General features: G+C 37.8%; 1 protein-coding gene across 1 annotated transcript; it reads left to right on the forward strand.

Annotated features, from left to right (window-relative positions):
* Positions 1-231: 231 nt before the first annotated feature.
* cpb2 (carboxypeptidase B2 (plasma)) lies at positions 232-4,555 on the forward strand. Its single transcript, XM_085347249.1, has 11 exons — positions 232-350; positions 592-667; positions 752-876; positions 967-1,075; positions 1,922-2,023; positions 2,477-2,581; positions 3,221-3,331; positions 3,414-3,510; positions 3,615-3,817; positions 3,915-3,999; positions 4,085-4,555. The coding sequence occupies exons 1-11, from the start codon at positions 274-276 to the stop codon at positions 4,294-4,296; spliced, it is 1,302 nt and encodes a 433-aa protein (XP_085203375.1). The 5' UTR covers positions 232-273; the 3' UTR covers positions 4,297-4,555.
* Positions 4,556-19,137: the final 14,582 nt, after the last annotated feature.

A 19,137-nucleotide genomic window follows, 5' to 3' on the forward strand; every position in this document is an offset into this window, starting at 1 on the left:
ACTGGGGTTTTCTACGATTAAAAAGAAGAAGTGCAAAGCTGACGTTACTTTAGATTTTTGCGATTTGTACTACATAAGTTAATAAAGTTGTTTACAATGTAACAGTAGCAGTTAACTAAGCAGAGGGCTCTGCCTCAGCTGACCCGTGCCCTTGTTCTTCTCTAAAAGTAAAGTTCAACTTCTAAATAAACACAGTTTCAATCAATATCATCTCCCTGCCCTCATACTTTGAGCGGATCTCTGCCTTTTCCAGTCCAGCTGGACCCTGACATCATGTCGACTCCTTTGATTTGGTTTGTTTTCATGAATTTGAGCATACTACTGAAGCCAGGATACTGCACAGAAACAAGGTGAGGCATCTTAGCAGAGATTTCTGTCTGTGGTTGTTTTGGTTTTTGGGTTGTTGTTTTTTTAGATTATAAGTCTTTACTCTCATTTTGAACCGTTTAAAAATGGTTATGACACTCTTGTGTAAATACCTGCAACCATATTGTGACACATGCAAATACACTCCCTATGGGTAACCGAGTGAGATCGGTACTATATGGCTGTATCTTAACTGCATGAGTATTTTTTATTTTTTAAATTTAGTGACCAAGTTCTATCAATCACCCCACAAACACAAGAACAAGTGGACACCTTGAGGAATGTATCCACACACTATGAGGTAGGCATTAAAGTTAAGTGATCATACACCTGTAATGTTTTGTTTTTACTTCTGTGATTCATTACATCAGATATTTTCTCACAGACAGTCCTGTGGAAGCCTGTTTCAAATGAGTACATCAGTACACAAGTGCAGGTCCACCTCTATGTCCCTGGAAACAGCTCTGTGACAGTCAAGGCTATACTGCAGAAACATGGCATAACACACAAGTATGCTGCTTAATGCACGCACACCATTCACTAAGCATCGAGTCACATTTCATTCCAAGTGAATCATTTGTGTTTGCATGTTTATTTTAGGGTCTTACTGGCTAATCCTAATGTGCTGACCGAAATGCAGATGAAGAATGACTCCACTGACCCACGAAGCGGTTCAACTTTTTATGAGAGATATCACACCCTTGAGGAGGTATACATTTCCTATTTAAAAGAATGAGATTGAAAGGAGTCCTGATGTGCTCATTTTCAGCTCTGTAGTTTTGTTTTCAGCCTCTGCTAGAGTAGCTTTTCATTGGTCACAGTTCGATATAATCCCTATCAGCCTTATTCTGGGCCTTGGTGCTCCCCATTGGTTCATCACTTAACTCCACCCCATCCATTTAAGCCAGCTTTCTTCTGGTTGGCTGCCCCATGTGAACAAAAGATTTGAATGGCAGGTGGGTGGAGTTCACAGCCAGAGCTGTGACCATTAGTGATGTGTCATACTGCAAATTTTGGTGACGATCCGATACCAAGTAAATCAAGAGCAGTATTGCCGATACCAATACTGATATTTTTACTTTTAACCTATAAAGGTTATGCAGGGGAGAGCAGCATGTTATGATTTATGTGCTGAATCATTGTACATTTGCCAAATAGTTTAGAGGGATACAGTGAGGTTAGGTTAATTGGTGATTCTAAATTGCCCATAGGTGTAAATGTCAGTGTGAATGTTCTCTTCTTGGTAGCCCTGCGATAGATTGGCGAGCTGTCCAGAGCGTCCTCTGCCTCTTGGCCTAAGACAGGTTGGATAGACAGTTCGGATTGGATGAATAATAAGTCCGCTTTAAGCATGTTTAGTGACGATGATGATGATGGGCTGCCGATATTTTTTATATTTTCTTCAACTTCGCACAGTAGTTTTATTAGGATATTCTAAACTTCACAGCCACCGTTTATCACAGAGCTGTTGTTTTAGATTACATGGAAATGCACAGCTACCCTGTATGTTATACTATATTACAGCTTACAACCACGTACGCCGTCTCCATTGTAGATTTATGACTGGATTAACAGAACTGCACAAGACAACCCCAGAACAGTGAAAGCCATCCTTATTGGTTCTTCATACGAGAAGCGGCCGCTATACGTTCTCAAGGTAAAGCTGCATCCGTCAACTTGAACTTGTAGGAATGATAAGACTGTCCCATATTTACAAAACAGAAAGTTTTTGTTCATTCACAGAAAACAGATCATGGTAAGAAAAAAAAACCCAGGAACATTTCTGTCATTTCATTGATTATGTATTACTTAATTACTTTGGTATTGTTAAGAAAATGCAGTTAAAAGTCTAAAATGTATGCCCTCCATCAGATTTTCCAAAGCCATCCAGTGGGCTGGGTTGGAGTCTTTTGCTGGGCTAATTTTGGCCCTTGAACCTTATGTTTAACACTCACAGACCTTTTTTTTTTACTCTTTGTACACTTATAGGGGTAAATAATCAACATTGTTTATCCCATTAAACATACTTTAAGCTGTAAAGTGTTCAGTGTTGACAGCTCAGTTTACTTCCTGAGCACAGTTTCATGTGTATGGCCTCTTTTTTTCTCAGCTGTCTTTCAATGACAGGCCAAATAGGAAAGCCATGTGGATTGACTGTGGGATCCACGCAAGAGAGTGGATCTCTCCGGCTTTCTGCTTGTGGTTTGTGCACCACGTGAGTCCAACTGAGCTGCGGTGTCTGCGTTTGTTCTCTGTTCTCTGTAATCGATTACATTTGTTTGTTTGTCTGTCTGTTTTTTTTGTTAGCAGTTTCTAGTCACCACAGTGTTCAAGATATCATTTTCAAATTTTGTTTGATGGTAGATACCAGTAACAGCTCAAAATGATTTAATTTTGGTGCTAATCTGGTCAACCCCACGGTCACACCAAATGTGAAAGTCATTCAAAACTGTATATTACCCACAGCTTCTTATGGATCACAATACATTATCCTATAGAAGCCAAAGTTCCAATCATATGGGTTCAATACAATACACCATTTTAGTATGTACTGCGTCAAGGTCATAGGTCAAAGGTCAGGATCACATCCAATGAAGCTTTATGAAAAAGCTTTAGTTTCCACTGGATCATCTCCAAACTTAAAGCAACAAATGAAGACGTATAATTTCACAATGACAGAAAAAGACTAATACACTACACTAGATTTCCATATTGACAATGCTGACATCAAACTTTATTTTAGCCCTTGCCTTTGATGGGGAGTTGAGCTCTCTAAATGCTCTTTGTTGTAAATGCAATGGAGTCTGCTCTCTCTCGGAGCAGTTTCACGAACGCTCCGCCATCTGTCCGTCAGTCTTTGTCATTTTATCAGCAAAACTCGGAAATTACTCGCATCCTGGACAGCATGGATGTCTACGTCCTGCCTGTGATGAATCCTGATGGATACAAATACACGTGGACGGCAGTAAGAACTCAGAATCATTTTTTCAATGTAAAAGAAGTCATTTTAAATAGATGTATGATTTTTCCTTATTTTTATTTTTCAGATTAAGAGAAGGTGGTGGAGGAAGAACCGTTCCATCAGTAAGTCGGGTTTTTGCGTTGGCGTTGACCTCAACAGAAACTTTGATGTTGATTGGGGCAGTAAGTTTTCCTTTCCCTTTTTTTTTCTCATGCGTGGACGCACTCGTTGATCATGCAAGGGTCTCTGTAGCTTCCACAAGGTCACGTGTCGCTGTTGTGCCCAGTTAAGGGATCCTCTCAAAATCCTTGTGAGGAAATCAACTGCGGGCCGTTTCCTGAGTCTGAGCCCGAGGCGCAGGCTGTGGCCAACTTCCTGCGCAGACACAAGGACACAGTTCAACTCTACATCACCATCCACTCCTACTCCCAGATGTTCATCTTCCCATATTCCTACACCTTTGATCAAGCGGAGAACCACAACGATTTGGTGAGTAGTCTGGATGATCCACGAGTCTATCCAACAGCAGTGAAAGACTTATTCAACTGTTGTGTCTAAACCTCTGTGAACACACATTGTTCATAAGCTTGAGATGGTCCAAGAAGCTGCCCAGAGGATCAAACGATATTACAGGAACACCTACACATATGGTCCTGGAGCAGCCACATTATGTAAGACAGCCTTTTTTCTTTTTCGTTTTTTTAAAGCAAAGTCCACTGTAACTTGAATGTGTGAGTGTTTCTATTCTTTCTTCAGACCCATGTTCTGGCGGCTCTGACGACTGGGCGTACAAACTTGGCATCAAATACTCCTTTACGTTTGAGCTCCAGGACCGTGGGGAATACGGCTTCCTGTTACCACCTTCTCACATATCCGGGGCCTGCAACGAAGCGCTGCTTGCGGTCAAGACCATTGCTGTCAAGGTTTTGGAGAAAACACAAGCTCCGGCAAACCATCACACGATCTAAGCAGTTTTGTGATTGTAACTAAACAAATTTTGTAGTTTCACTTGAGGATCAGCTAACTTGTAACCTGTGTTCAGCACAGCTGTTATTTGTGGTATTTCTGTTTCTGGAGTCCTCTAACATAACGTCTGTCTTGCAGAGATTGAGTGGAACTGAAATGTATGGATCCAAAAACATTAGTTGACAGAAAAACTGTTTTAAAAGAAGTAGAAAAAATAAGTAATGGTGTTAATGATGTACTTACCCTGAATAAAACATGATCCATAGAAAATCAACTTCTCTGTAATTTAATTTCATAATATGAAAAACACTTTTTCTTACTATTAATACTAATATTAATTTTATACCAATGTTTTAGTCTTTTAAAATGAAAGTATTTGTCATGGCAACCATGCCATCCTGCTGTAATGCCACAATTTTCAAATTTAAATAGATTAGTCCAACTAAATAAGCTAAGGTCCTGTGACACCTTGGCTTATTTTAGACCTATTTCAAGATTCAAGGTCTTTATTGTCAATACAAAAATATACACAGTATTCAGCGTATTGAAATGCTGTTTCACCTCAAGCCCCCCATGGTGCATTTATAAGAATGTGTGATAAACAAGGACAGGACAAAAGACAATACAAAGTGATCGTGTGCAGTTACAGTGAAGTGAGATGTTGTGCAGTTATTATTGAATACCAGGTTCAAGTGATGGTCAGGATATTGTGGACAAGACGAAACAAAGACATGTGCAAGATGTAAAATATGCAAATATAGCATTATGTAGAGGGGGGAGATGGGTGGGAGAGGGCCTCCAATGATCCTGCCTGCTGTCCTCACTAGCCGCTGCAGAGACTTCTTTCCCTGGTAAAAGGATGGGAGGGTGGGAGGAAGCAGACTGGCCTTCTTCAGCTTCCGAAGAAAGTGAAGATGTTGTTGGGCTTTCTTCGTGATGGTGGTGGTCATCTGACATGTGCACACCCAAGAACTTCACATTGTTGACCATCTCACATCACATCCATTGATGTGCAGTGAGGTGTGGGCCGCTGAGCTCTTCCTGAAGTATTTGATCTCCTCCCAACTTCTTTTTTTGCATATTTGTCACACTGAAATATTTCAAATCATCAAACACTCGGGCCTGATTACTACCAGACCTGTCGAATCAAGAAATCACTCACACAGAACATCTCTGACAAAGTGAAGTAGATCTCAAAAAGCAATGCATCATACCACAATCTAAAGAAACAGATGAGTAAAGAGGTCACTGACATCTAGAATATCCACAAAGACAGCATGCATACAGGAATAAAGGCAGGGATTGAACCACCAATCTATATATAAATTACTCAGGGTTAGTTGTGTCTCAGGAGGAGAGCCACAGCCACATGTCTGGTGTCTGTGACGGTGTCTTCTCCTGCGAGTACGGACACTGGGGGCCTTGTGGGGTCTTCAGCGTCTGCGAATGGAGGAAAAGACCTTGTCTGTTACAGTTGCAGCAGGTACACCTGTGATTATGAATATCCATTACAGTTGTCTGCAGTACCTGCTCCATGTCATGGGTTCTATTTATAAACTCACCTGGCAACTTTAGTGATGCCACTGATGTTGGGACTATTGGTGTGACACTATACATCATTTATGCCAGTATCTGAACTCTGGTGTAAATGAGGTCACAGAGGGATGAAGGGTTTAGGCCACAGCTCCCCGCTGCTGGCCGCGAAGGATTACCGCTCACTCGCAGAAGAAACGCATTGCATTCTCCTGGCTACTAGGACCTTCAGCATCCAGGCGATAGTTCCCGACTGACCGACGGAATCTCCCGCGCCCACACTGATTCTCCTGAGGGCCTCCGACTCATCGATGGTGGCTGGGATCACGGCGCCGTGGCACTGCGGAAAAGGCCTGTGTTTTTTACCATCACCAGTTAGTTTATTACATTCAGAGAAGTATTTTAATATGTTTTATTGATAAATGTTCTCTCAGCCTGTGGAAAGGCTTTCCATTGGCTGAGCACAGAGACTTTCTGTCACACAATCTTCCACCAGTTTCGTCCCTGTTAACCTGTGGGTGTTGATTGGGTGACCAATTCCATCAAGAGCCTGGGACGGTGGTATAATGCAGACCTCAGTGATACCTGGCAACTTGAACAACTAAGGCAGAACATGGCTAATGACCTCAGGCGGATTAACAACACTGCACTCCCAGGGAAACTGAAGCTCTGGTGCTTCCAGTTTGGGTTGTTACCCAGACTACTGTGGCCGCTGACAATGTACGAGGTCTTGCTCAATCATGCCAATCGATTGTTCCTTATCGTCCTAATTAATTTCCTCTTATGGCAAATTAATGACACATTGGGAGGATTTGTGTTTATGTACAACTGTTTGAACTTTTGACCCCACACTTTCTTATAAATGGCTCCAAAAGTCATTTAGACTATTATAAACACACAATGAGTTTCTCAGATCTTCCTGTTGTTGTGAGTAACATCAATCCAATGAGTACTGTCAAAGAAATTCATTTTAGGCAGGTGTAGTAAGGACTTCTTTGTGGAAAATATTACACTTGTGTGTATTGCTTGTGAATTCCACCAACTGTTCAGTGTCATTTGGCATGTTTAAGTTCATCTTGGTCACAGACATGTAGAGTTAATCAATCTAGATTAGCTGTTGGATCACATTTGATGATTCCTTTTCTGCCTGGCAGCTGTTGACCGTGTTCATTTCCCTTGTAGTTCTTTGGCTGTTTAATGCTTAATGATGGGAAGAAGGATTGTAGTAGGAGGTCTAGTAGGAGGTTGAGAGATATGGAGCCAGCGAGGAAGAGAGGAGGTTCTGTCATGTGGGAGCATTTTGAGTTGATTTTGTACTTATTTTATCTGAAAATGTCTTAACAAAACATCTGCTTTTCATAATAAACATATCATTACATTATTTTATTTTTTAAATAATCTTAAAATGTTATTCTACAAAATGTGCAGCAATTTAATTTGTTTATTCTTTTTTGGTGATAGTCTGCAGAGGCGGAGCCAGACATTTGAAACACCCGGGGCTTAGCCCAAAGGGTAGTATGCATGTGGGATTTTTCTTTTTCTTTTCTTTTTTTTTTTGGGGGGGGGGGGGGGGGGGGGGGGGTGTAGAAATGACTGAAAGATTAATAGGCTCTGTTTTGAGTTTTGTTCAAAAAAGAATGACTTCATATAGGGAAAAATATATATCACATGTGCAGGACACCTTAAACTAGTTTTTTAATTAAGCAGCGAGGCAGAACAAGGTCAGGGCTGTATCAAGACACAGGGACTAAACCCCAATTCAACCAGACCCAGAACTGATCCAGAATTAAAACAGGACTACAACAGTTCAAAATCAGGACTACTGAGGACTTAACCAAGACAGAACCACAATCAGAACTAGAAAGTGCATTTTCTGAAGAAACTGCAGTGTGAATGCTTGAATCTGAATGTATGCATTGAAATGAAATAATTACTGAATTTAAGTTAAAAATTTTGAATGAGATAAAAAAAAAAAACCCGAATTTAACCTGAAAACAAAAGTGCTGAACTGCTAAAAGCTGAAGGTTACACAGAAGAAGAAGTTGGAAAAAAGCTGAAAATGTTTTAATTGTAAATTAGAAAAACCTAAGAAATGAGAAAAGAACATTTAGAGTCAGAAAACATCTGAAAGAATATTAAAAGGTCATATTCTTTGAATCACTGAATGACTAAAATGTGATCCCTCCACTTGGACCCACACAGTTTAAAAAGTTTACATCTCTGAGCTTTGAAAGACAAGATGTTGGAAAAAGAACAACGATGGCGACAATTTGAGGGTAAAATGATGGCTGTAACACTGTGGACACAGCAGCAGTTGAAAGAGAAGTGCTTAAGATGAATCTTGGTACAGTGGCAGGCAGAGCTCGTTAAGCAGGCAGGTGTGAGCCTGGTTGCTATAGTGACCGCACCCAATGGCTCCATACACACGTACACAGACATGCGCCTCACTTTTGCTGCTTAAAATGAACAGAAAAGTCAGGCCGAAACAAATCGCTCCCAAATGAAAAGTAAAAGTCGTATTGACAAAATTCTTTCACCGTGAGCGACAGCAATGTCTAGTCTACCTAATTCTCAGTTTTCATGCCTGTGGAGCTTATTATATGGACGTGGTGACAGTGGAAAGACACCATGCTCTTCTGATTTTCAAACGAACCTTCTGAGCCATTTTAACATTAGAGTCTATGGAAGAGTTGGAGGGAGGAGGCTGTGCATTGGTGACATTTATGAAAGAACCATAACACCTAGTACAATAGTAAACACATTGGATGAAAGAGGACAGCCATGGCTACGTTTTGAGGGTAAAATCATACCTGTAGAGCAAACGCTGCGGACACAGCAGCAGTTTTAAAAAAGATTTTAAGATTAATTTTTTTGCTCCTCTCACTCTAGCAGTTGAGCTGCCTCACTCTAGCCCCAACATTCCGTCCCATACACACCCATTATAAACTCTGAAACGGGTGAAAAAACATCATGAAACTTAAACTGGAACTGAAGAAAAAGTATAATAGATATTGAAAAGATAAATACAAGTTGAATAGTTGAATGTCTTGTCTTCGTTTTAAAGTTTGAATGGTGGCTCTATGTCAATGTATGTGGAAGTAGTAAGAGTTTAAAAATGAGTAAGTTGAATGAGAATTTGAAGGGTCTCCCCATTGAAATACATGGGAAATTTTTGTTGAATAAAGTTGAATAAAATTAAAAATATAAATGTTAAAAATGAGAAAAATAGAAGCAGTGTTGTCCAAAAGAATAGGAATCTAACGGTGTTTGAATGGTTTTTCTAAGTTGAACGGTTTTGAAGGAGTAGGATTACAAAAAACGTACGGAATAGATAAAATATAATAACTAGAAAGTGCATTTTCTGAAGAAACTGCAGTGTGAATGCTTGAATCTGAATGTATGCACTGAAATGAATTAATTGCTGAATTTTGAGTTAAAAATATTGAATGAGATTAAAAAAAACCAAAAAAAAAAAACCGAATTTAACCTGAAAACAAAGGTGCTGAACTGCTAAAAGCTGAAGGTTACACAGAAGAAGGAGTTGGAAAAAAACTGAAAATGTTTTAAATGTAAATTAGAAAACCCTAAGAAATGAGAAAAGAACATTTAGAGTCAGAAAACATCTGAATGAATATTAAAAGGTCATATTCTTTGAATCACTGAATGACTCAAATGTGATCCCTCCACTTTGATCCACACAGTTTAAAAAGTTTAAATGCCTGAGCTTTGAAAGATACGGTGTTGGAAAGAGAACAATAATGGCGACAATTTGAGGGTAAAATGATGGCTGTAACACTGTGGACACAGCAGCAGTTGAAAGAGAAGTGCTTAAGATGAATCTTGGCAGAGTGGCAGGCAGAGCTCGTTAAGCAGGCAGGTGTGAGCCTGGTTGCTATAGTGACCGCACCCAATGGCTCCATACACACGTACACAGACATGCGCCTCACTTTTGCTGCTTAAAATGAACAGAAAAGTCAGGCCGAAACAAATCGTTCCCAAATGAAAAGTAAAAGTCGTATTGACAAAATTCTTTCACCGTGAGTGACAGCAATGTCTAGTCTACTGAATTCTCAGTTTTCATGCCTGTGGAGTTTATTATATGGACGTGGTGACAGTGGAAAGACACCATGCTCTTCTGATTTTCAAACGAACCTTCTGAGCCATTTTAACATTAGAGTCTATGGAAGAGTTGGAGGGAGGAGGCTGTGCATTGGTGACATTTACGAAAGAACCATAACACCTAGGACAATAGTAAACACATTGGATGAAAGAGGACAGCCATGGCTACGTTTTGAGGGTAAAATCATACCTGTAGAGCAAACGCTGCGGACACAGCAGCAGTTTTAAAAAAGATTTTAAGATTAATTTTTTTGCTCCTCTCACTCTAGCAGTTGAGCTGTCTCACTCTAGCCCCAACATTCCGTCCCATACACACCCATTATAAACTCTGAAACGGGTGAAAAAACATCATGAAACTTAAACTGGAACTGAAGAAAAAGTATAATAGATATTGAAAAGATAAATACAAGTTGAATAGTTGAATGTCTTGTCTTCGTTTTAAAGTTTGAATGGTGGCTCTATGTCAATGTATGTGGAAGTAGATACAGTTTAAAGAGGAGGAAGTTGAATGAGAATTTGAAGGGTCTCCCCATTGAAATACATTATAAATTTTTGTTGAAAAAAGTTGAATAAAATTAAAAATATAAATGTTAAAAATGAGAAAAATAGAAGCAATGTTGTCCAAAAGAATAGGAATCTAACGGTGTTTGAATGGTTTTTCTAAGTTGAACGGTTTTGAAGGAGTAGGCTTTCAAAAAACGTACGGAAAAATAAAATATAACTAGAAAGTGCATTTTCTGAAGAAACTGCAGTGTGAATGCTTGAATCTGAATGTATGCACTGAAATGAATTGATTGCTGAATTTTGAGTTAAAAATATTGAATGAGATTAAAAAAAAACAAAAAAAAAAAACGAATTTAACCTGAAAACAAAGGTGCTGAACTGCTAAAAGCTGAAGGTTACACAGAAGAAGGAGTTGGAAAAAAACTGAAAATGTTTTAAATGTAAATTAGAAAACCCTAAGAAATGAGAAAAGAACATTTAGAGTCAGAAAACATCTGAAAGAATATTAAAAGGTCATATTCTTTGAATCACTGAATGACTAAAATGTGATCCCTCCACTTGGATCCACACAGTTTAAAAAGTTTACATCTCTGAGCTTTGAAAGACAAGATGTTGGAAAAAGAACAACGATGGCGACGTTTTGAGGGTAAAATGATGGCTTTAACACTGTGGACACAGCAGCAGTTGAAAGAGAAGTGTTTAAGCTGAATCTTGGCAGAGTGAGAGAGAGAGCTGTTAAGCAGGCAGGTGTGAGCCTGGTTGCTATAGTGACTGCACCCAAGGGCTCCATACACACATACACAGACATGCACCTCACTTTTGCTGCTTAAAATGAACAGAAAAGTCAGGCCGAAACAAATCGCTCCCAAATGAAAAGTAAAAGTCGTATTGACAAAATTCTTTCACCGTGAGCGACAGCAATGTCTAGTCTACCTAATTCTCAGTTTTCATGCCTGTGGAGCTTATTATATGGACGTGGTGACAGTGGAAAGACACCATGCTCTTCTGATTTTCAAACGAACCTTCTGAGCCATTTTAACATTAGAGTCTATGGAAGAGTTGGAGGGAGGAGGCTGTGCATTGGTGACATTTATGAAAGAACCATAACACCTAGTACAATAGTAAACACATTGGATGAAAGAGGACAGCCATGGCTACGTTTTGAGGGTAAAATCATACCTGTAGAGCAAACGCTGTGGACACAGCAGCAGTTTTAAAAAAGATTTTAAGATTAATTTTTTTGCTCCTCTCACTCTAGCAGTTGAGCTGTTTCACTCTAGCCCCAACATTCCGTCCCATACACACCCATTATAAACTCTGAAACGGGTGAAAAAACATCATGAAACTTAAACTGGAACTGAAGAAAAAGTATAATAGATATTGAAAAGATAAATACAAGTTGAATAGTTGAATGTCTTGTCTTCGTTTTAAAGTTTGAATGGTGGCTCTATGTCAATGTATGTGGAAGTAGTAAGAGTTTAAAAATGAGTAAGTTGAATGAGGATTTGAAGGGTCTCCCCATTGAAATACATTATAAATTTTTGTTGAATAAAGTTGAATAAAATTAAAAATATAAATGTTAAAAATGAGAAAAATAGAAGCAATGTTGTCCAAAAGAATAGGAATCTAACGATGTTTGAATGGTTTTTCTAAGTTGAACGGTTTTGAAGGAGTAGGCTTTCAAAAAACGTACGGAAAAATAAAATATAATAATAATAAAGATTAGAAGAACAATACTGTGAATGCTTTTCAAGCATTCACACTAACTAGAAAGTGCATTTTCTGAAGAAACTGCAGTGTGAATGCTTGAATCTGAATGTATGCACTGAAATGAATTAATTGCTGAATTTTGAGTTAAAAATTTTGAATGAGATAAAAAAAAAAAACCAACCTGAATTTAACCTGAAAACAAAAGTGCTGAACTGCTAAAAGCTGAAGGTTACACAGAAGAAGAAGTTGGAAAAAAGCTGAAAATGTTTTAATTGTAAATTAGAAAAACCTAAGAAATGAGAAAAGAACATTTAGAGTCAGAAAACATCTGAAAGAATATTAAAAGGTCATATTCTTTGAATCACTGAATGACTAAAATGTGATCCCTCCACTTGGACCCACACAGTTTAAAAAGTTTACATCTCTGAGCTTTGAAAGACAAGATGTTGGAAAAAGAACAACGATGGCGACGTTTTGAGGGTAAAATGATGGCTTTAACACTGTTGACACAGCAGCAGTTGAAAGAGAAGTGCTTAAGATGAATCTTGGTACAGTGGCAGGCAGAGCTCGTTAAGCAGGCAGGTGTGAGCCTGGTTGCTATAGTGACCGCACCCAATGGCTCCATACACACGTACACAGACATGCACCTCACTTTTGCTGCTTAAAATGAACAGAAAAGTCAGGCCAAAACAAATCGTTCCCAAATGAAAAGTAAAAGTCGTATTGACAAAATTCTTTCACTGTGAGCGACAGCAGCTTCTAGTCTACCAAATTCTCAGTTTTCATGCCTGTGGAGCTTATTATATGGACGTGGTGACAGTGGAAAGACACCATGCTCTTCTGATTTTCAAACGAACCTTCTGAGCCATTTTAACATTAGAGTCTATGGAAGAGTTGGAGGGAGGAGGCTGTGCATTGGTGACATTTATGAAAGAACCATAACACCTAGTACAATAGTAAACACATTGGATGAAAGAGGACAGCCATGGCTACGTTTTGAGGGTAAAATCATACCTGTAGAGCAAACGCTGCGGACACAGCAGCAGTTTTAAAAAAGATTTTAAGATTAATTTTTTTGCTCCTCTCACTCTAGCAGTTGAGCTGCCTCACTCTAGCCCCAACATTCCGTCCCATACACACCCATTATAAACTCTGAAATGGGTGACAAAACATCATGAAACTTAAACTGGAACTGAAGAAAAAGTATAATAGATATTGAAAAGATAAATACAAGTTGAATAGTTGAATGTCTTGTCTTCGTTTTAAAGTTTGAATGGTGGCTCTATGTCAATGTATGTGGAAGTAGATACAGTTTAAAGAGGAGGAAGTTGAATGAGAATTTGAAGGGTCTCCCCATTGAAATACATTATAAATTTTTGTTGAAAAAAGTTGAATAAAATTAAAAATATAAATGTTAAAAATGAGAAAAATAGAAGCAATGTTGTCCAAAAGAATAGGAATCTAACGGTGTTTGAATGGTTTTTCTAAGTTGAACGGTTTTGAAGGAGTAGGCTTTCAAAAAACGTACGGAAAAATAAAATATAATAATAATAAAGATTAGAATAACAATACTGTGAATGCTTTTCAAGCATTCACACTAATAATAACTAGAAAGTGCATTTTCTGAAGAAACTGCAGTGTGAATGCTTGAATCTGAATGTATGCATTGAAATGAAATAATTACTGAATTTAAGTTAAAAATTTTGAATGAGATAAAAAAAAAAAAAACCCGAATTTAACCTGAAAACAAAAGTGCTGAACTGCTAAAAGCTGAAGGTTACACAGAAGAAGAAGTTGGAAAAAAGCTGAAAATGTTTTAATTGTAAATTAGAAAAACCTAAGAAATGAGAAAAGAACATTTAGAGTCAGAAAACATCTGAATGAATATTAAAAGGTCATATTCTTTGAATCACTGAATGACTAAAATGTGATCCCTCCACTTGGACCCACACAGTTTAAAAAGTTTACATCTCTGAGCTTTGAAAGACAAGATGTTGGAAAAAGAACAACGATGGCGACGTTTTGAGGGTAAAATGATGGCTGTAACACTGTGGACACAGCAGCAGTTGAAAGAGAAGTGTTTAAGGTGAATTTTGGCAGAGTGGCAGAGAGAGCTCGTTAAGCAGGCAGGTGTGAGCCTGGTTGCTATAGTGACCGCACCCAATGGCTCCATACACACGGACACAGACATGCACCTCACTTTTGCTGCTTAAAATGAACAGAAAAGTCAGGCCGAAACAAATCGTTCCCAAATGAAAAGTAAAAGTCGTATTGACAAAATTCTTTCACTGTGAGCGACAGCAATGTCTAGTCTACCAAATTCTCAGTTTTCATGTCTGTGGAGTTTATTATATGGACGTGGTGACAGTGGAAAGACACCATGCTCTTCTGATTTTCAAACGAACCTTCTGAGCCATTTTAACATTAGAGTCTATGGAAGAGTTGGAGGGAGGAGGCTGTGCATTGGTGACATTTATGAAAGAACCATAACACCTAGTACAATAGTAAACACATTGGATGAAAGAGGACAGCCATGGCTACGTTTTGAGGGTAAAATCATACCTGTAGAGCAAACGCTGCGGACACAGCAGCAGTTTTAAAAAAGATTTTAAGATTAATTTTTTTGCTCCTCTCACTCTAGCAGTTGAGCTGCCTCACTCTAGCCCCAACATTCCGTCCCATACACACCCATTATAAACTCTGAAATGGGTGAAAAAACATCATGAAACTTAAACTGGAACTGAAGAAAAAGTATAATAGATATTGAAAAGATAAATACAAGTTGAATAGTTAAATGTCATGTCTTCGTTTTAAAGTTTGAATGGTGGCTCTATGTCAACGTATGTGGAAGTAGTAAGAGTTTAAAAATGAGTAAGTTGAATGAGGATTTGAAGGGTCTCCCCATTGAAATACATTATAAATTTTTGTTGAATAAAGTTGAATAAAATTAAAAATATAAATGTTAAAAATGAGAAAAGTAGAAGCATTCATGTCCAAAAGAATAGGAATCTAACGGTGTTTGAATGGTTTTTCTAAGTTGAACGGTTTTGAAGGAATTAGATGCCAAAAAACGTACGGAATATATAATAATAATAATAACTAGAAAGTGCATTTTCTGAAGAAACTGCAGTGTGAATGCTTGAATCTGAATGTATGCACTGAAATGAATTAATTGCTGAATTTTGAGTTAAAAATATTGAATGAGATTTAAAAAAAACCCGAATTTAACCTGAAAACAAAGATGCTGAACTGCTAAAAGCTGAAGGTTACATAGAAGAAGGAGTTGGAAAAAAACTGAAAATGTTTTAAATGTAAATTAGAAAACCCTAAGAAATGAGAAAAGAACATTTAGAGTCAGAAAACATCTGAATGAATATTAAAAGGTCATATTCTTTGAATCACTGAATGACTCAAATGTGATCCCTCCACTTTGATCCACACAGTTTAAAAAGTTTAAATGCTTGAGCTTTGAAAGATACGGTGTTGGAAAGAGAACAATAATGGCGACAATTTGAGGGTAAAATGATGGCTGTAACACTGTGGACACAGCAGCAGTTGAAAGAGAAGTGCTTGAGATGAATCTTGGTACAGTGGCAGGCAGAGCTCGTTAAGCAGGCAGGTGTGAGCCTGGTTGCTATAGTGACCGCACCCAATGGCTCCATACACACGTACACAGACATGCGCCTCACTTTTGCTGCTTAAAATGAACAGAAAAGTCAGGCCGAAACAAATCGTTCCCAAATGAAAAGTAAAAGTCGTATTGACAAAATTCTTTCACCGTGAGCGACAGCAGCTTCTAGTCTACTGAATTCTCAGTTTTCATGCCTGTGGAGTTTATTATATGGACGTGGTGACAGTGGAAAGACACCATGCTCTTCTGATTTTCAAACGAACCTTCTGAGCCATTTTAACATTAGAGTCTATGGAAGAGTTGGAGGGAGGAGGCTGTGCATTGGTGACATTTACGAAAGAACCATAACACCTAGGACAATAGTAAACACATTGGATGAAAGAGGACAGCGATGGCTACGTTTTGAGGGTAAAATCATACCTGTAGAGCAAACGCTGCGGACACAGCAGCAGTTTTAAAAAAGATTTTAAGATTAATTTTTTTGCTCCTCTCACTCTAGCAGTTGAGCTGCCTCACTCTAGCCCCAACATTCCGTCCCATACACACCCATTATAAACTCTGAAACGGGTAAAAAAAACATCATGAAACTTAAACTGGAACTGAAGAAAAAGTATAATAGATATTGAAAAGATAAATACAAGTTGAATAGTTGAATGTCTTGTCTTCGTTTTAAAGTTTGAATGGTGGCTCTATGTCAATGTATGTGGAAGTAGTAAGAGTTTAAAAATGAGTAAATTGAATGAGAATTTGAAGGGTCTCCCCATTGAAATACATGGGAAATTTTTGTTGAATAAAGTTGAATAAAATTAAAAATATAAATGTTAAAAATGAGAAAAATAGAAGCAATGTTGTCCAAAAGAATAGGAATCTAACGGTGTTTGAATGGTTTTTCTAAGTTGAACGGTTTTGAAGGAGTAGGCTTTCAAAAAACGTACGGAAAAATAAAATATAATAATAATAATAAAGATTAGAAGAACAATACTGTGAATGCTTTTCAAGCATTCACACTAATAAAGACTAGAAAGTGCATTTTCTGAAGAAACTGCAGTGTGAATGCTTGAATCTGAATGTATGCACTGAAATGAATTAATTACTGAATTTAAGTTAAAAATAAAAATTCTGAACGAGCTGGAAAATACAGAATTTTTAACCTGAAAACAAAAGTGCAGAACTTTTGAAAGCTGATGTTCACACAGAAGAAGTTGGAAAAAAGCTAAACATGTTTAAAATGTAAATAATAAAATGATGAGTAATGACAAAAGAAAATTTAGAGTCAGAAAACCTCTGAATGAATATTAAACGTTCAAATTCTTCTAACTGAAATGAACTTAAAAGATGAACAAAAATTCTGGAGAAAATACAAACTTTAATATACAGCATAATGTTTTTCAGACATGTACACATGTGTATATCATGTTTAATAGTATTACATACATCAATTTGTTTTGTATGTCATAGAAAATAACATAAAAATCTTAAGTCATATTTTACAGCTTCTTTCTGAAAAGGACTAGTAGAATAAATAAAAATAACTAAATTAAATAACTAATGAAATACATGAAAATTCAACTTTTAAAACCACAATTCTGAACCTTTAAATTGTGTTGGTTTCTTAGAACATGGCTGAACAGCTGTTTCTATCGGTCTACTTAATCTGTCTACACATCTTTTTATTACTCATTCTTCTTTATGTTTTAATGTAAACAGAGTCCACACAGTGGTAAAAGAGAACTGTATAGAGAATTTTGAGTAAACTCAAATGAAAGCGTAAGGTGGTGACACAGTTTAACACATGCAAATAATCAAATAAGCACATTAGTCCTTTTTGTGAACATGGATAAATAAGGATCAATAGTTTACAGCATTGTTCAGCCATGCCACTAAATGCTTTTTTACACATTGTTTTAACCTGGGCTCAGACACAAAGTCCCAAATTTAGTTAGTCCCTGACTTTGAGTTGTGGTTATGACTAATTATTATACACGAGGCTTTATCTATCTGAACTCTAAGGACACAAATATGAAAAACCTATACTTACCAGCTGATACTCCACACTACACACTAGGTGTGCCATGTGACCTGAAACTTTGGTACAAACTCATCATAATCATTCTGTTAACACTGTTTTTTAACACTGTTTGTGTTGCTGTTCAGCAGTTTAAAATGTTTTAGATTGGATTACATGGAATGAATTTGAATTTTCTTGGGGGGTTTTGTGTGTGTTTTGTTCTTAGCAGATTTTTTCTTCCATAACGTTGAATTCCAGTTACCACATTTCTGGTCATATGACATCCCGAGTGCCCACTTAAAAAAATCCCCACAGTTAATTCAACATTAAAACAAAATAAAAATATGTTAAATAAATAAAGGTTTGCTCTGTGATGAAATATTAAATAAGCATACATTGTACAGAGCACTAACAATGAAAACAATCCTTTAGCCTGTTGATCAGAGAGAGGCCGTCATTATGTCCATTTAAAACCTGTAATCACAGAGCACAATGTTTCTGTGAAACTATAAAGTCCCATATGATCCTCATCATGTCCACTGACTTCAGAGTGGATCCTCCCTGTCATCCGGCCAGTGTTTGATGTGTGGCAAGCAGCACAGAAGCAGGATAGCTGAGGACTTTAAAAGAAGAGCAGAAAATAGCAACATATGTAGTTGTAAATGTAAATATCAGTGATACTTGTCTTGTCAAAGGGAATAAAATAATGAAAATGTTAACTTACACACTCATTTAGGGAGGATCTTGACACTGCACAGAGGAGGCACAGTCAGTCTGACAATGATGGTGATCTCCAGGGATGTTTTCCTGCAGCAACATTCCTGCCAACTGGCCGTATGATCCAGAGTAGTTGGTTTGTAATGAACAGAAAGGTGTATATGTTAGGTAGTGTGCACTCAGAGCTGGTCCTAAGAAACAAACACATCCTGTAATACACTGAATACCTGTAGTAGTGCTGCTGCAAATATGAAGCCCTTCTATCATGAGTGGTTTCAAAGAAGGTGTTTTGGAGGCTCAGTCACAGAAACTGTGCAGTCTGTTCAGTCCTGAGTGTCTCAGCTCTGAAGGGGATGGATCACAGAGGGAAACACCTGAGTACAGACATTACAATACACTCTAACACTCCTAAGGTCAAGTGAAAACACAATTTAAACACTTTACAAAGAATGAATACATGTTTTCATGGAAATTATGTCATTAACCCTTTTTGTTGTGAGTAAATCTCACCGACTGCTTGTGGGACAAGCTAGAAGGAGGACTTATCACAGAATCTCTCCTGTGCTCCAGATGTGAAGTCTCACGCTCTGATCGTATGGCGATGAAGATGGTGATGATGAA

This window comes from Diplotaxodon limnothrissa, linkage group LG23 (assembly GCF_057381915.1).
Source record: "Diplotaxodon limnothrissa isolate DT_005_m linkage group LG23, D_limnothrissa_male_GT1.1, whole genome shotgun sequence".
In the NCBI taxonomy this organism is placed as follows: domain Eukaryota; kingdom Metazoa; phylum Chordata; class Actinopteri; order Cichliformes; family Cichlidae; genus Diplotaxodon; species Diplotaxodon limnothrissa.

What these genes read in the sequence shown, in the direction of transcription:
- cpb2 (XM_085347249.1), top strand. Translation starts at nt 274, where the DNA reads ATGTCGACTCCTTTGATTTGGTTTGTTTTCATGAATTTGAGCATACTA. An exon ending in GGATACTGCACAGAAACAAG is followed by an intron (nt 351 to 591) that starts GTGAGGCATCTT and finishes TTTTAAATTTAG; the next exon opens with TGACCAAGTTCTATCAATCA. An exon ending in TCCTGGAGCAGCCACATTAT is followed by an intron (nt 4,000 to 4,084) that starts GTAAGACAGCCT and finishes TTCTTTCTTCAG; the next exon opens with ACCCATGTTCTGGCGGCTCT.